This window comes from Oncorhynchus tshawytscha, linkage group LG04 (assembly GCF_018296145.1).
Source record: "Oncorhynchus tshawytscha isolate Ot180627B linkage group LG04, Otsh_v2.0, whole genome shotgun sequence".
Classification (NCBI taxonomy): domain Eukaryota; kingdom Metazoa; phylum Chordata; class Actinopteri; order Salmoniformes; family Salmonidae; genus Oncorhynchus; species Oncorhynchus tshawytscha.
The window spans coordinates 45387191-45403615 of record NC_056432.1 but is presented as its reverse complement, the minus strand read 5'-3'; the positions used below and the strand labels follow the sequence as shown (position 1 = coordinate 45403615).

Below are 16425 nucleotides of genomic sequence, written 5' to 3'. Positions count from 1 at the left end.
CTCACATGTACCCTAAAACGTACCAAAAAGGAACCTCTGAAGGTACATTATTTGTATTTTGATATTTCTGTGCCCCAGGGAACACTACTGTACTCTAACTGTTCCCTTTTTCTGAGAGTGTAGCTCATAAGAGGTTGGTGGCACCTTGGTGGCACCTTAATTTGGAGAATGGGCTCGTGGTAATAGCTGAGAATGTATGGAATTGTATTAAATACATCAAACACATGGTTTCCATGTGTTTGATGCCATTCCATATGCTCCATTCCAGCCATTATTGAGAGCTGTTCTTCCCCCAGGAGCCTAAAGTGGTGAACTAGGCTATGAGTCATCCATCACCCATAGCCCAACTCCAAATGTTCAACTTCATTTCCTTAGACATTCACATCACTAGGTACGTTTCCATTATTCACTTGTCCAGTTGTTTTTTGTCGACATTTAGACAGTTTGCATAGAATATAGATGCGACAATTGCCTGCTGTCGTGTCGATCAAAGCAGCTGGACATAATTACGTCACATTAAAAATAAAGTTTTCGCAAAAACCTTGTGTCGAATAAATATTAAGTTGTAGAAGTGTTTCCAATATCAATTTAGTCAAATTGCGCATTAATAAATTGGTGACCGCCTGTATGCATTGACTGACATGATTAATGTCAGTTAGACCGGAAAAGCCATCGGGGATAGATTCGCTAATATTTGCAATATTCTAATAATTATCATGTGCCAACGCATCACCACCGTCCGTGCCATAGTGAAACTTGCACTCCGGTAGTCTAGATCTGAAATAACTTGATGGTAAAACTTGCATCCAGCCAAACATAAAACGCGAAGCAATTCATGCATTCTTGAAAGTCAAGAAAATCCTTGTCCTGCAAAGACACATTATTATACCTGAACAATTTATTTAGCAAGCAGTAGGCTTTTAGATTTAAATGTGGAGCTTAGCTTTCTAGTTATGTGATCACGTCACGTGCCTTAAAATCATCATTTATTTGAAAAACACGTTTCCATCGGAATTATTTGCAATAAAGAAATGTTTTACAAAAGGAAAACCACTGCTGCCGAATGGATAACAATATTGTCTTTAGAACATCTATAGCTGCTGGTTCCCTTACGCATGCCAGTCACCGTGTTTTTTGCGACACTGTCGTATAAACCTGAGTCAATGGAAACCTGCCTACTGTCGCTGGAAAATATACCCCTGCTGTTAGCCGAGAAACCGCCAGAAAATAACCAATGTTTCAAAGGTTGTTATCCGTGTTCTGATGGATCCTAATCTACAAGATTTGTATCTGCCTCCCATCCATCCACCCGCCCTCTCTCACTCTTTCTCTCCCTCCCTGCCAGGACTGCCAACATACATCCCTGCCTTGATAATGAAAAATTGCCCCACTTTCTGATCAAGGCCACCTCACCCACTCATTTGAGCGAAAAGGGAGAAGAGGGAGTGAGAGAGAGAGAGATAACTTAGATAGAGAGAGAGATGGGGAGGAGATGGGGAGGAGGGTGATAGAAAAAGAGAGTGTGAGAGAGAGTGAGATAGAGAGATGGGGAGGGGAGAGACGGCCATATTGTGTTTGACGTGTGAGGAGACATCTGTGTAATGTAGGAAAGGGAAACTCAGGCCGCCGAGTACTGGAGTTGCCATTCCTGGTGTAGTGTAACGAATGTGGTAATGCGGCCTTGAGGCGTGAAGGTGTCAGTAACTAGGTTTCCATCCAATTGGCGACAGATTTTTATGTGAATATTCCAAAATCTGTGCGTGATGACATAGTGAACAGAAAATACACGTTGTAGTTAAATTCCCATGTACCGGATAAAACAATAAATGGGTTTCCATCGTATTTTCAACTCTACTGACGATTTACTCACAAAAATGTTGTGTTATAGTGTGTGCAAACTCTGAAAATGGCACGTGCATTCTAGCCAACAGGCTGTGTGCGCGTTGTTAGATTGGCTAGATCACGCATATAGCCTAAATGATGAGATTATTATTAGAATCAGAATCATAAAACACGGGACGAGATGTTAAAAACTGTCCATTGTGCCAATAGATGGAATGCACTCACATGAGATTTGCCGTGATGTTGACAGAGTGGCATGGGAGGTTAATTTCTTAGACTAGGTTAAGATGTAATTTTGGGACACATCCTCAGTAGTGTGCCTTCGAATCAGTGGGTGTTTCGGCCTTTAATCACTAAACACCCTCATCAAAGGTGGCCAGCTAAAGGGTGATCAAGCCTTAGCTTGTGTCCCATGCCCAATTAAGATGCTGAGTTGCGTCTGCTGCCAACTCTGTGTAACGCAGTTTCTTACGTTCGTAGGCCTCTTCAACAGAGTTTTCCCACGGGACTGTGAGCTCTATGATGTACACAGCCTTTCGTGAAGGGGACCAGAGTACCATGTCTGGCCTAAGGTTGGTAGAAGCAATCTCAGATGGAAAAATTAGTTGCTGGCTAATATCGACAAGCATCTTCCAGTCCCGGGCCATGGCTAGGTGTCCAGTTTCTGGCTTCGTAGGAGGATACTTGGGCGTTTTCTGTCCCTCCCGGATGAATGTTGTTGTTTTGACGGGATTGCTTGTTTTTGGAGGTAATGAAATGGTTGCACTCCTCTTGGTCTCAAGTGCTGCAGCCAGGCTCTTGAGGACCTGATTGTGCCTCCAGGTGTAGCGGCCTTGTGAGAGGCTGGTCTTGCAACCTGTCATTATATGCCTGAGAGTCGCTGGAGTTGGGCAGAGGGGGCAGGTACAGTCCTCGCCATACCATTGATGTAGATTTTTTGGTGATGGAAGCACATCATAAACAGCTCTTATGATGAAGCTGATGTTGCTTGACTCCATTTGCCAAAGCTCTCTCCAGTTGATCTTTCTCCTCTCCAGGCCTTCCCACCGCGTCCATTGCCCTTGTTTAGCAAGAGAGACAGCCTTTGCACTTCTTGCAGTCTCCTCCTGTCTGCACACCTCCTCGACCACCAGCTTCCTGCGTTCAGATGTTGTTGCCTTATGGAACGTTGGTTTGCTTGCTGCCAGGCCAAAGCCTCTTCTTCCATGCTGGATATTCCCCACAATGTCTTGGTGTCTCAGGGCTGATGTTGCTTGCTGCACAGCCTTGGATGATGTCCATTTCTGTCCAGTTTGTAGGGGAGGTGCAGCCTTGCTAATGGTCTGGTCTTTGGAGTCCTTCAATGTCATCTGAAGTCTTACTTTAGACCACTTGTACTCCTCCGTTAGACTTGTAAGAGGTAGTTCAAGGACCCCTTTGCCATAGAGGCCGATGTTACTCAGGCATCGTGGGACACCCAGCCATTTCTTCACGTATGAGGTAATGGTTCGCTCCATCTTCTCCACTGTTGTTATTGGGACCTCATAGACGGTGAGTGGCCACATTACCCGGGGGAGAAGTCCAAACTGTAGGCACCAAAGCTTGAGCCTCCCAGGCAGTGGGGTCTTGTTGATGTTCTCAAGACCGTCGGCGATGTCCTGCCTTACTTGCTGAACTTGATCTTTATCCCGGAGGCTTTCGTTGTACCATCTACCCAGGCTCTTGATGGGTTGCTCAGACACAGTTGGTATCGGGTCATCTCCAATGCAGAACCTCACATCTTTAAGCTGTCCCTTGACTATGGAGATGCTTCGAGATTTGCTTGGCTTGATTTTCATCCGGGCCCACTTGATGTTATCCTGCAGTTTTGCAAGTAGCCGCCTGGTGCATGCTGTAGTGGTGGTCAGTGTAGTCATGTCATCCATGTATGCTCGGATAGGTGGGAGACGGAGCCCTTCCTTAGTTCTCTCACCGCCGACCACCCATCTCGATGCCCTGATGATGACTTCCATGGCCATAGTGAAGGCCAGAGGAGAAATTGTACAGCCTGCCATTATGCCTACTTCCAAGCGCTGCCATGTTGTTGTGAAGTCAGGTGTTGTGAAACACAATTGCAGGTCTTGGAAATAGGCCTTTACCAGTGTAGTGATGGGTTCTGGTACGTGGAAAATGTTGAAGGATTCCCAGAGGAGTTCATGGGGAACTGAGCCAAAGGCATTGGCCAGGTCGAGGAAGATGACATAGAGGTCTCTCTTGTCTTTCTTAGCTGTTTGGATCTGGTGCCAAATCATACTAGTATGTTCCAGGCAACCAGAGAAACCAGGAATGCCTGCTTTCTGTACAGATGTATCAATGTACTTGTTCCTTTCCAGATAAGTGGACAGCCTCTGTGCTATTATACTGAAAAAGATCTTCCCTTCGACGTTGAGAAGGGAGATTGGTCGGAATTGACTGATGTCTGTGGCATCCTTCTCTTTCGGGATTAGCACACCACCAGCCCTTCGCCATGCCTTTGGTATTATTTCCTTCTGCCACACTATCCTCATGAGCCTCCAAAGAAAGCGTAGAACATCCGGGGCGTTCTTGTAGAGCTTGTATGGTACTCCATTAGGCCCAGGAGCCGAGGCTGCTCTTGCTCTTCGGACAACGTTCTCTACTTCCCTCCATTTTGGAGGGTCAGTGTCCAGATTGAATTCTGGTGATTGAATAGGTGGGATGTCATGTGGGATGATTATCTGCTCATGCCTTTTCATGTCCTGGTGGACCTTTTCCAGATGTTCTTCCAGTTCAGGCTTTGGAGTTTTTAGGATTCCGCACTTTTCCTTTGCAAAGAGATCTTTGACAAACTTAAAGGGGTTTTTATAGAACCGTGTTCTTGAGTGTTCCTTCTTCCTACGAAGTTTCCTTAAGTTTTCCGCTCTTCGCAAGGTTGCCAGCCGACATTTAATGTCTGCTTGGAGTAGCATCAGACCTTCTCTCTCTGCATCAGAGGCCTTCTTCCACTGCTTCCTCAGCTGCCTTCTCTCACTGACAAGTATCTCGATCTCCTGCTGCCTCCTAGATTTGGCTGGCGCGGGTGGTGTCTTGCCACTTCTCCTTTCGTTTACTCCAAAGCGCTCTTCTCCGTAGTGGTAGATAATGTCTCCCATCCTTTCAAGCTTTTTCTCTGCTGTTCCTACCTGTTGTTCCAAGATTTTTGTCAGGTCGTTGTTGATTGTTTCCCACTCTCTCTTTTCAACAGCTTTGGGCCACTTCACGCTCGGTCTGTGCCCTTTGATCTTTTCCTCTTTTAGAGGTCTCTGTAGTTGGGTGAGTTCACCCACCGGCATTTCTGTGCTTGTGTTTATCCTCCTCGGTTACAGGGGTGCTGATGCTCTGCGAACTTTGGTTTGCGTCCCGTCGCTGTGCTTCATTCGACTGATTTGACTGGCTGCTTCGTAAGAAGTACTGGTCAATGCGAGGTCCCTGTCTCTGCTCTCCCAAGCACCTTTTCCTCCCTTGATGGATCCTTAACCCCCTTGCCGATGTTACTCTCTCCCAACCACAGCTGCACACCTGAAGTGTGTGTCCTGCTGCTGTTATGGTTGTCTCATGTGCTGTGTTCCTACTCGTAGTCGTTTCCGTTCCTGGGTCCGTAACCGTGTGATCAGTCGTTGAGCCATCTTGCGCCCCAGCTCTCGCAGGCTCTAGGGGTATGTTCCTTTGTTGACTTTCAGTAGCACTTAGCGGGTGTCTCCAACATACTGAAACAGCGTCGGAGACTGCCAACATGGGTAGCTAGCCCATGACAGCCCCAGTGGGGTCTATTCCCTCCGGTCAGCTGTCTCTCCAAGCTGTCACACAGACTTTCCTATGTTGTCAGCTGTCCTTTCACAGCAGTCACTGGACTGGCCAGATGATCAGAATCATAAAACACGGGACGAGATGTTAAAAACTGTCCATTGTGCCAATAGATGGAATGCACTCACATGAGATTTGCCGTGATGTTGACAGAGTGGCATGGGAGGTTTATTTCTTAGACTGGGTTAAGATGTCAATTTTGGGACACATCCTCAGTAGTGTGCCTTCGAATCAGTGGGTGTTTCGGCCTTTAATCACTAAACACCCTCATCAAAGGTGGTCAGCTAAAGGGTGATCAAACCTTAGCTTGTGTCCCATGCCCAATTAAGATGTCCCAGATCTTAAGACAAATGAGCTAGATTATTTGTATTTGTCAAACGGCAGTCAAGCATTGATTATCATCTCACCAGTATACGACCCTCGATATTTATTGGAAAGGAGCATCAAGCTCATCACCTTGCACTTTCACCACCCTGTGAAGTTCATCATTATTTATTTAATCTGTAACCTAATAAACGGTATGCTTTCCCGATGAGTCGTAGTGGGAGGACCACACATCATGTCATCACCTGACTCCAAATGTACTCGAATATGATGGTTATTATAGTCTATCAATATTTGCACATAAAAGCGTTTCCACCGACATTTATGGCATAATTCATTTTACTATCAAAATAAAGAGAGTCGCACACTCCATATATAAACGCCCAGTAATTTATTGGGTGTTTACAAACGTTTCGGCATCACTGTTGCCTTCTTTTCTGGGTGCGTGCCAGATCGTGTTTTTTATTCTATAATTCATTTTACCAAGACAAAAAGATCCCACCTTGTCTAGCATATTTTGTTTTGTCGACATGTGGAAAGTTTACCGAAAAATTTTCTGTTTCCATCAAGCCTGTCATTACATATCTTTTTTATCGGACATGTACTTTACTCGCATAAAAAGGTTGGATGAAAACCTGGTTATTGTGACAGACTACTGATTGACTGCAGGTGACAGTATGGTGGAGAGAGAGTGAGTGAAAGGATAGGCGGTTTCATTTTATTCCCTGCCTCAATGGCTCTTCCTACTGTTATTGGCTTCATTCACTCTGCCTGTTCTCTGTAGTATGTAAACAGCTCACTTTCTACTTTTTTGATCATTTGTTCACCTTTTTGTCTAATTACTTTTTAATCGTGAAATCTATACAATCAATTCTACTCTGTTTAAAAGAGGATCACTGGCTTTATCTAGCTAAAGTTGTCTTATAAGCCATTGTAAGGGGATCTCTCTGCAGTTGTTGTTTGTGTGAATGAATCAATTCCCACTCATCTAACCAGAATGATTGTCTGAGAAGAAACCTGACAGCTTTTCAAAATGTCAAACTCTGATTCAGCTGCCACATCAATGGAAGTTGTTATGAAAGGACATCCGAAAAAGATAAGATGAATCCGAAAGACTGAAACCAGGAATAGTTGTCAGACAATAATTAGACACTGAAATATTAACTATTTATCATGTTCTGTTGACAATTTGTCCGGTTAAACCTGGGTCTGTTGTGGTAATGACTAACAAAGAGGGAATAAAAGGATAACTGACAAGAAGACAGAAAGACATACATAGTTCTGTTTGACACAGAACAAATTGATAAACATAGACAGAGACAAGCAGAAGGTGCAGAGGTGCCGAGATTGCAGAGATTCCTAGATATCCAAAACCTTTTAATGATTTTCTCATGCATTTTAAATCAGGCAATGCCGTTACAGATAGATCAATTTATTTGACAATGTAAAACACAATACAGCCGCACATGTGGATCATGCATTTGAAATCATTGAGGATTACATAAAAAAGTTTGAAAACGTATTTCCACTGTGGTACTCATAAATAACGTGTTTTTTTTTAAATGAACAAACATAAGCATAGTAGACCTATCCTACTAGGCATACTTGGGTAACACATTTAAGACATAACAAAACATAGAGTATGACTTCCTCAGTAGATCAGCAATCTCAGGCTCCTAAACTGAGTTTGATGAAGGTGATGCCAGATGACAGTGATGCAGTGGATGCCAGATCATGGTGATGCAGTTGGCTTGCTGGCTCTGATGTTATCCTCTGCCTCTCTGTGGCCTGTATTGTCAGGTGATGGGGTTGGCTTGCTGGCCCCAATGTCCTCCTCAGCTCAATCTCTCTCTAGCCTGGACTTCATACTCCTCCACAACCACAAGTGTAGCCTCTGCTGCTGCTACAGCGCAAAAAAGCCCAGAGCAGTAGTCTTCCTCACCACAAGTTCTCTGCCATTTTCATAATGTAGTCAGGTCTCATTGATCAAGAAGCCGGTGCTGAGATGCATTTTCTAAACGCAAACTAGCTAGCTAGCTAGCCAAACCAGACAAGTCAACCTGTCATCAGTCCTGCAATTCTGTGGGTAACAACCACCAGATATATCCAATCAACAACTTAACAACTTATCACAAACAAAAAAACTGATTAAGAAACAAACAAAAACACATAAAAACATCAAACATACGTACAACATTTAAAGAGCTCTTTTGTTTAGGCTGCTTTACAGCGCCATGACACCCACGCAAAGATATTGAGATCTTATGAACAAACCTGAAACTTTCTCATCAAAACTGCAGACAGACTGCACAATTGATTTAACTTTTAAAATAACATTTTAAAATTACAAATGTAGGTGTATTTAGGATGCTTTGAACAGTAACATTAAATGTACACTCAAAATTCGATGACTTTGTTACTTTTAGATTTTTTTTTGGGGGGGTGAAATTTAAAGTAGGCCGTCGTTGTAAATATGAATTTGTTCTTAACTTCTTACCTGACTTGCCTAGTTAAATAAAGTTTAAATAAAAAATAAAAAGTATGATTGTTTTTGGGGGGTGGTTTGACACAGTAATGAATGAGATGGGGAAACAGGCAAATGGGAGAAACAGATGCAAGGTAGGAAACAGGGATAGATCCCTGTTCTCAGGTTGTACGCGACACATGCCAGGGATTGTTATCACTACATCAAGGCTTTACACAGGAAATATTAATATTAATGGTTGATGGCTGTAGGTAACCAAATCATAGATTGCAGTCTCCTTGTCCATAGACTGCTTTCAAGGTAAAGACACAAACATTTTGTATTTTGTAATTTGGGTGAAGTACCTCTTTAAAATCCAATGCTTATTTGTCAGACTTATTCAAAACGTATCATGAAAGCCTGCAAAAATACATAGCCTCAAATACAGTTGAAGTCAGAAGTTTACATACACTTAGGTTGGAGTCATTAAAACATGTTTTTCAACCACTCACAAATTTCTTGTTGACAAACTACACTTTTGGCAAGTCGGTTAGGACATCTACTTTGTGCATGACACAAGTAATTTTTTCAACAATTGTTTTCAGACAGATTATTTTACTTATAATTCACTGTATCACAATTCCAGTGGGTCAGAAGTTTACATACACCAAGTTGACTGTGCTTTTAAACAGCTTGGAAAATTCCAGAAAATTATGTCATGGCTTTAGAAGCTTCTGATAGGCTAATTGACATCATTTCAGTCAATTGGAGGTGTACCTGTGGATGTATTTCAAGGCCTACCTTCAAACCCAATGCCTCTTTGCTTGACATCATGGGAAAATCCAAATAAATCAGCCAAGACCTCAGAAAAAAATTGTAGACCTCCACAAGTCTGGTTCATCCTTGTGAGCAATTTCGAAACGCCTGAAGGTACCACGTTCATCTGTACAAACAACAGTACGCAAGTATAAACATCATTGGACCATGCAGCCGTCATACCGCTCAGGAAGGAGATGCGTTCTGTCTCCTAGAGATGAACGTACTTTGGTGTGAAAAGTGCAAATCAATCCCAGAACAACAGCAAAGGACCTTGTGAAGATGCTGGAGGAAACAGGTATAAAAGTATCTATATCCACAGTAAAACGAGTCGTATATCAACATAACCTGAAAGGCCACTCAACAAGGTAGAACCCACTGCTCCAAAACCGCCATAAAAAAGCCAGACTACGGTTTGCAACTGCACATGTGGACAAAGATCGTAAATTTTGGAGAAATGTCCTCTGGTCTGATGAAACAAAAATATAACTGTTTGTTATGGGGGTGCTTTGCTGCAGGAGGGCCTGGTGCACTTCACAAAATAGATGGCATCATGAGGCAGCTAAATTATGTGGATATATTGAAAAAATCATAAGACATCAGTCAGGAAGTTAAAGCTTGGTTGCAAATGGGTCTTCCAAATGGACAATGACCCAAAGTACACTTTCAAAGTTGTGGCAAAATGGCTTAAGGACAACAAAGTCAAGGTATTGGAGTGGCCATCACAAAGCCCTGACCTCAATCCTATAGAAAATTTGTGGGCGGAACTGAGAAAGCGTGTGCGAGCAAGGAGGCCTACAAACCTGACTCAGTTACACCAGCTCTATCAGGAGGAATGGGCCAAAATGCACCCAACTTATTGTGGGAAACTTGTGGAAGGCAACCTGAAATATTTGACCCAAATTAAACAATTTAAAGGCAATGCTACCAAATACTAATTGAGTGTATGTAAACTTCTGACCCACTGGGAATGTGATGAAATATATAAAAGCTGAAATAAATCATTATTCTATAATCATTATTCTATTATTCTGACATTTTACATTCTTAAAATAAAGTGGTGATCCTAACTGACCTAAGACATGGAATTTTTACTCGGATTAAATGTCAGGAATTGTGAAAAACTGAGTTTCAATGTATTAGGCTAAGGTGTATGTAAACCTCCGACTTCAACTGTAATCCATTTCCAAAGACACAAGTAGGCATTTCAGATTTCAAATATGTGTTTACACTGGCAACATTGGGAAGAAGTGGAATAATAACATACGTGTAGGGAATATCAGTAGTGTTCCTGCTGACAAGCACACTAATTACCCTACATTTTAGCCCATTGTTAAGAATGAGAATTGCTCTATTGATCAGACTAAATAAAGTCAATAGATCATAATATCTCCTTAACACAAGATTACATAAATCTACCCCTACACCATAATTGGTTATGATTTGGATGATTTTAATATTTATTGCCCCCCCCCCCTGTAGAATCAAATTTACACTTCTGGGTTCACAATCTGTTTGAAAAAATGTTTTTCATTAGCTATAAATCAGGTCACCCTACCAAACGTCCCTGCTAAAACATACTGTAGGTTTGTCTGCTGCCTTATTGTTGTCACAGCCAAACACCAAATGAGGGGACTAATGCAAGTGTGGATTAAATCGACTTTAGTACATGCTGTCAAAAAGGCTGCATTCTGCAATAGGGACAGAACCTACTTTTGTTGACAACATTGTACATAACACAGCGCTACCGTGCTGCTCTTTTTACAGTTTTATAAACTCAGCAGAGGATGTTCTCTCTCTCCATTCAGCACCACTCTAATCTTGAGAGGCATTTCTTTAAAACATGCATCCAAACCCCTTGATCCCTGACATAACTAAACCAGTCATATGTTGCAATGTGCCATGGTTTACAGTGTTGTGGCAAGACAGGACAACGATGGAGGTGCAGCTCACAATGTTAAATTGCAGGCGCAGACGCTACGATTTCAAAGCGATTTGGAGCACAGTTGAAAAGTTAACGCACTGACTATACAATGGGCTAATTAGAAAATTGAAAACCAGTACTTTTTAATGCGTGAGATATAAGAGGTGTGGCATGAGGAGGGGGTCAAATGCGTGTCTCACGGCCAATGCGTGAGAGTTAGCAGCTCTGCAGTGCCTTCAGAAAGTATTTATACTCATTAACGTAAGTCACATTTTGTTTTGTTACAGCCTGAATTCAAAATTGATTAAGTGTATATTTTTTCAACAATTTACACACAATACCCCATAACGACAAAGTGAAAACATGCTTTTAGTATTTCTTGCAAATTTATTGGACATGAAATACAGAAAGATCTCATTTAAATAAGTATTCATACCCCTGAGTCAATACCTTGTAGAACCATCTATGGCAGCAGTTACAGCTTTTAGTCATTCTTGGTAAGTCTCTAAGAGCTTTCTACACCTGGATTGCGCAACACTTTCCCATGATTCTTTTCAAAATTATTCAAGCTTGTTGATCAATGCCAGACAAAAATGTTCAGGTCTTGCCATAGATTTTCAAGTCAATTTAAGTCAAAACTGCCACTTGAATATTCAGTCTTCTTGGTAAGCAACTCCAGTGTAGATTTGGCCTTGTGGTTTAGGTTATTGTCCTGCTGAAAGCTGAATTCATTTCCCAGTGTCTGGTGGAAAGCAGACTGAACCTGGTTTTCCTCTAAGATTATTATGGGGTATTGTGTGTACGCCCGTGATAAAATATCTCAATTTAATCCATTTTAAATTCAGGCTGTAACACAACAACATTTGGAAAAAGGGTGTGAATACTTTCTGAAGGCACTGTAAGTTATATAAACATTTAATCACCTGCTATATATTATAGAATACTATGATGCTGTATAGTACCTTGCTAAAGTGTATTTTGAACCTCAGTGATACATCATCATATATTTAAAGCAGCAATATGTAACTTTTTCGGTGACCTGACCAAATTCACATAGAAATTTGAGGTATAGATCTGTCATTTTAATTGAACGCAAGACTAAGAAGCGGTAAATCTGTTCTATGTGCGATATTTCTATGCTTCCCATTCTTCATTTTCGTTTTTGCATCTTTTACTTTTGGTTTCGTACACCAGCTTCAAGCAGCTGAAATTACAATAGTTTTGGTTATTGAAAATATCTAATTTTAGCAACCAGGAAATGGCAGAGCAATTTCTGCATATTACACCTTTAAACATAAGGTGAAGAAGGGTATCACTGTATTACGTGATGTACAGTACAGGGTGAGGACTCACTGTGTTGGCTCAGAGGCCTGAGGGGAAGTCAGGGAGCGGTGGATGGGGGTGAAAGGTCGAGCTGACTGGGCCTTCTTCCTCCCTGGGTCGCTGTCAGAGTCAGACTCTGAGCAGGGAGGTCGGGGCTGGACACGCTGCCACTCCTCTTTCCTCTTCTGCTCCCTCTGCTGCGCCTCCTCCTGTTCCTTCTCCTTCTTCTGGAGGAGGTGGAAGTAACCCCGGCCCTGTCTGACAGCTGACACCAAACGGCTGGGGGATAGAGACATAACACACACACACGAGATGAGTATATGGATACTGTACATACCGATACAGCATGTGACTGGGCTTGAGAGTGGGTAATCTACATGTCACAAGATTGTATTAAAACCTGAAGCCTAGGCAATAACTTAGGCAGATAACACAATTCTTCAGGTTTCAGGCAGATTTACTTAAAATATTTACTTTATTTAGTCATGCCACCAACATTCTCAGAAACCACTTCTGTTACTTACACAAAAAGAGTCACAAATATGTTAAATCCCCTACTACAGTGACCGAAAATAGCCCCAACCCAAAAATAGAATAGGACTGACTCCATATACAGCAGTCAATTGAGGATGTGCATCACCTGTGTAATTAATTCCTAAGCAGACAACATATACCCTGTCATAGATCACAGCTTTATGAAGTTACCAGGTCTTTAAATCACACCAATCGGAGTGGGCCAGGTCTTGAAATCACACCTATCAGAGTGGACCAAGTCCCTAAATCATCACAGAGGCTGAAATTATAATCCTAAATAGAGAATTTGGGGAGAAATACGTGACGTGTGGCAAACTAATGGTTTCATTACAGTGATTTAGCACCTGCCCATAACCTTTCCCTTCCTTTCCAAACCATGTCTGCTGGTTTTCACCGGTGGCTGCATGCGTCATTACTTACTGGAAATTAAAACACACACACTTGGATACGCAGGCATGCACACACATGGATGCACGAACACACGGATACACATGCAGGCACACAAGTATCATAGCCATGGTTTGACTTTGCGGCTGAATGAACTGTAATATGCCTCAGTTTTCCTTAATCATCACACATGAGTAAGGAGCCTTGGTAGTTGGGCGAAGAGCATGATTCTATTGCTTCTAATAATCTGCTAGAATGGAGTATAGGTCGCAATCGTACACTACAGTACAGGCTTACTGCTGGTCACGCATTAGTCTTTCTTAAAGCTGGAGGGCAGCATTTAGCCTTTCTTAAAGACGGAGGGCAGCATTTAGCCTAGTGGTTAAGAGCATTGGGCCAGTAACCAACAGGTCACTGGTTCAAACCCCAATGCAGGCTAAGTGAAAAAGCAGATGACGTGTCCTCAAGCAAGGCCCTTAACCCAAATTGCTCTGCATAAGTGTGTCTGCTAGAATGGAGTATACATCTCCAATTATATACTACAGTACAGGCCTACTGTAAGTGCTGGTCAAGCATTGGTCTTAACTAAAGCTATAATAGAATGCACATTTTCCAAAATGACTACTTGTGGAGATTTAACTGATCTTGAACACAAAACATCTTCTACTTGTGTCATTATATGACCCGAGATGAGATAAATAGACACCACTGTGGAATAATTTTCTCCTTCAAGTCAGACAGGACAACAACAAGGACAATTCCTTGTATACGTTAGAGCCGTCCTGTGTGATTCATTATTCCTCATCTAGTGAGCAGCTGGCTGGCAATACTTCCCCCAGGAGCGGAGCCAAACAGACAAACGCTGCATATTCGGACGACATCACTGTTCATGCACGCACGCACACACACAAGGCACGCCCACAGGCACACACACACACACATTCATGGAGGGCATCAGTGTTTGAACTCTTGAATGTTAATTTGTTTCAGGCTGAACATTGCTTAAATCTGAAGCATTCCCTGCTTGCTCTATTTGTGATACCACAGCCCACTCCAGATCGGTGACTCTCCCTATCCAAATCCCCATGCGCCATGTCTTAATCCAGAATGCTGCCATGCCTTTATCAAAGCATCTTTCTATCCATCTCTCAGCATCTGTAGTGAATCATAGCATCACAGCAGCAACACATTCTCAGATCAGTTGCCATATGGTGTTCCCCACATACTGTTGACAGCAACAGCCCAGTGTTGTGTGTATGGACAGTGTGCAAGTATCTCTCTATTTGTCTTTGTGTTACGGTATGAAAGTGCCCTTGACTAGACAAAGGCAGTGTCTGAGTCTACCATTGCCCTTACATCTCAGGTGTTGAAGCCAGAGAGTCACCGCTGATTCAATTAGTCTTCATCCCAAATGGCACCCTATTCTCCAAAAAAGTACACTAGGGAGTCGGGTGCCTTTTGGGATGCAGATAATGTGTGTAGGTTATATTGCTGTGTCTTTAGAATATTGGAACTCCAATGCTTAAAATGCATCTTAAAGAAGGCTAATAGGGCTGCTTGTTTATTAAACACACAGGGCAGAGTTCAGATCAGGTCTAGTGTTCCATTGATTTCAGTGATGTACGTTTAACATCCTGTAAGTATTGAGCTTCCAATCAATATCATTTTGCTAGCCTCAAAACTTGGCCTAAACCTGATATTAGCAAATCCCCCCCCCACCCCCAAAAAAATAGAACAGCGCAAAAGTTTGTTATGAGTCTGGCAGGCGAGACTATGCCAAAGGTGACAGAAACATTGAAAAAGGGTGTTTAATATAGGTGATATGCCAATACGTATGAAAGGAACTCTTTACAGTCGTTTAAATAATTCACAGTGTTCGGTTGGTAAATGAGCAGCGTTACTCTTCCTTGACTGTTGGGGAAATTGAAGTGATTTGATTTCTTCAACAGGTCAGATCAGAAGAGGTATTAGGTAGCAGTTAGCCTGTTGCTAGGCAACCAACGGCATGTAGTTCACAAGTTGTGTAACGGTTCTCCTCTTCGTCTGAGGAGTATGAAATATCGGACCAATATGCAGCGTGGTAAGTGTTCGTCATATTTATTACACTGAACACAGAAAACAAACAAACAAGAGAATAAAGGAAAACCGAAACAGTCCCGTATGGTGAAAACACTGAAATGGAAAATAACCACCCACAAACAAAAGTGGGAAAACAGGCTACCTAAGTATGGTTCTCAATCAGAGACAATGATTGACAGCTGCCTCTGATTGGGAACCATACCAGGCCAAACACATAGAAATATAAACACAAGAACAAAACATAGATTGCCCACCCCAACTCACGCCCTGACCAACCTAAAATAGAGACATACAAAAGGAACTAAGGTCAGGACATGACAAGTTGAGAAGGAGCGATACAGTGATTTGGCAGTGAAGCTTTGTGTCCCTATACAGAGAGAAGGCCAATCTGAAATGGCTCTTCATGTAAAAGGGAGAAATGGGAAAAGATCCACTTTGTTTCAGTTAGAACCTGGTTCAGAACAAGGTCTGTCCTAAATGGTAATGGTTGGGGTAAATTCCACCTACATTATAGGTAGTTAAGGGATTGAATTGCAGTCCTATGGAGAAATTCTATGTCCAATTCAGCTGACAGGAATTGAAATGGAATTGATCCCAGTATTCTATCCTCTCAATGTAGTGTTGAAATGTAACAGAATGTCAGTTGAATATTCTCATCCCTGTGTCCTGCGGGCAGCAGATACCTGGCACAGACCAGACGTGGCATTTGGTGTGTGTGTGTGTGTGTGTCTGTGAGTGTGTGTGTATATAACAACTCTCAGCCTCGCCACAGGGCGTGCAGACAGACTACACCCTCTCAGGACATCCAAGGGCGTCCCTAAAACGGCTGACATTTCTGACAGCTTCTTATAAAACCCAGATTATTGAATAATTCATACAGGTGTTTGAGGAGAGGAAAGGTTACTGTTTCAGA

The 16425-nt window shown here is 42.4% G+C and overlaps 1 protein-coding gene across 1 annotated transcript in view; it reads right to left on the bottom strand.

The window, feature by feature from the left end:
- Nucleotides 1-16425, bottom strand: part of LOC112248871 (coiled-coil domain-containing protein 60) — a 49613-nt gene that overhangs the window by 26943 nt on the left and 6245 nt on the right. The window contains exon 4 of the mRNA XM_024418239.2: nucleotides 12543-12791. Within this exon, the coding sequence (XP_024274007.1) occupies nucleotides 12543-12791 (249 nt within the window). The remainder of the gene's footprint in view (nucleotides 1-12542; nucleotides 12792-16425) is intronic.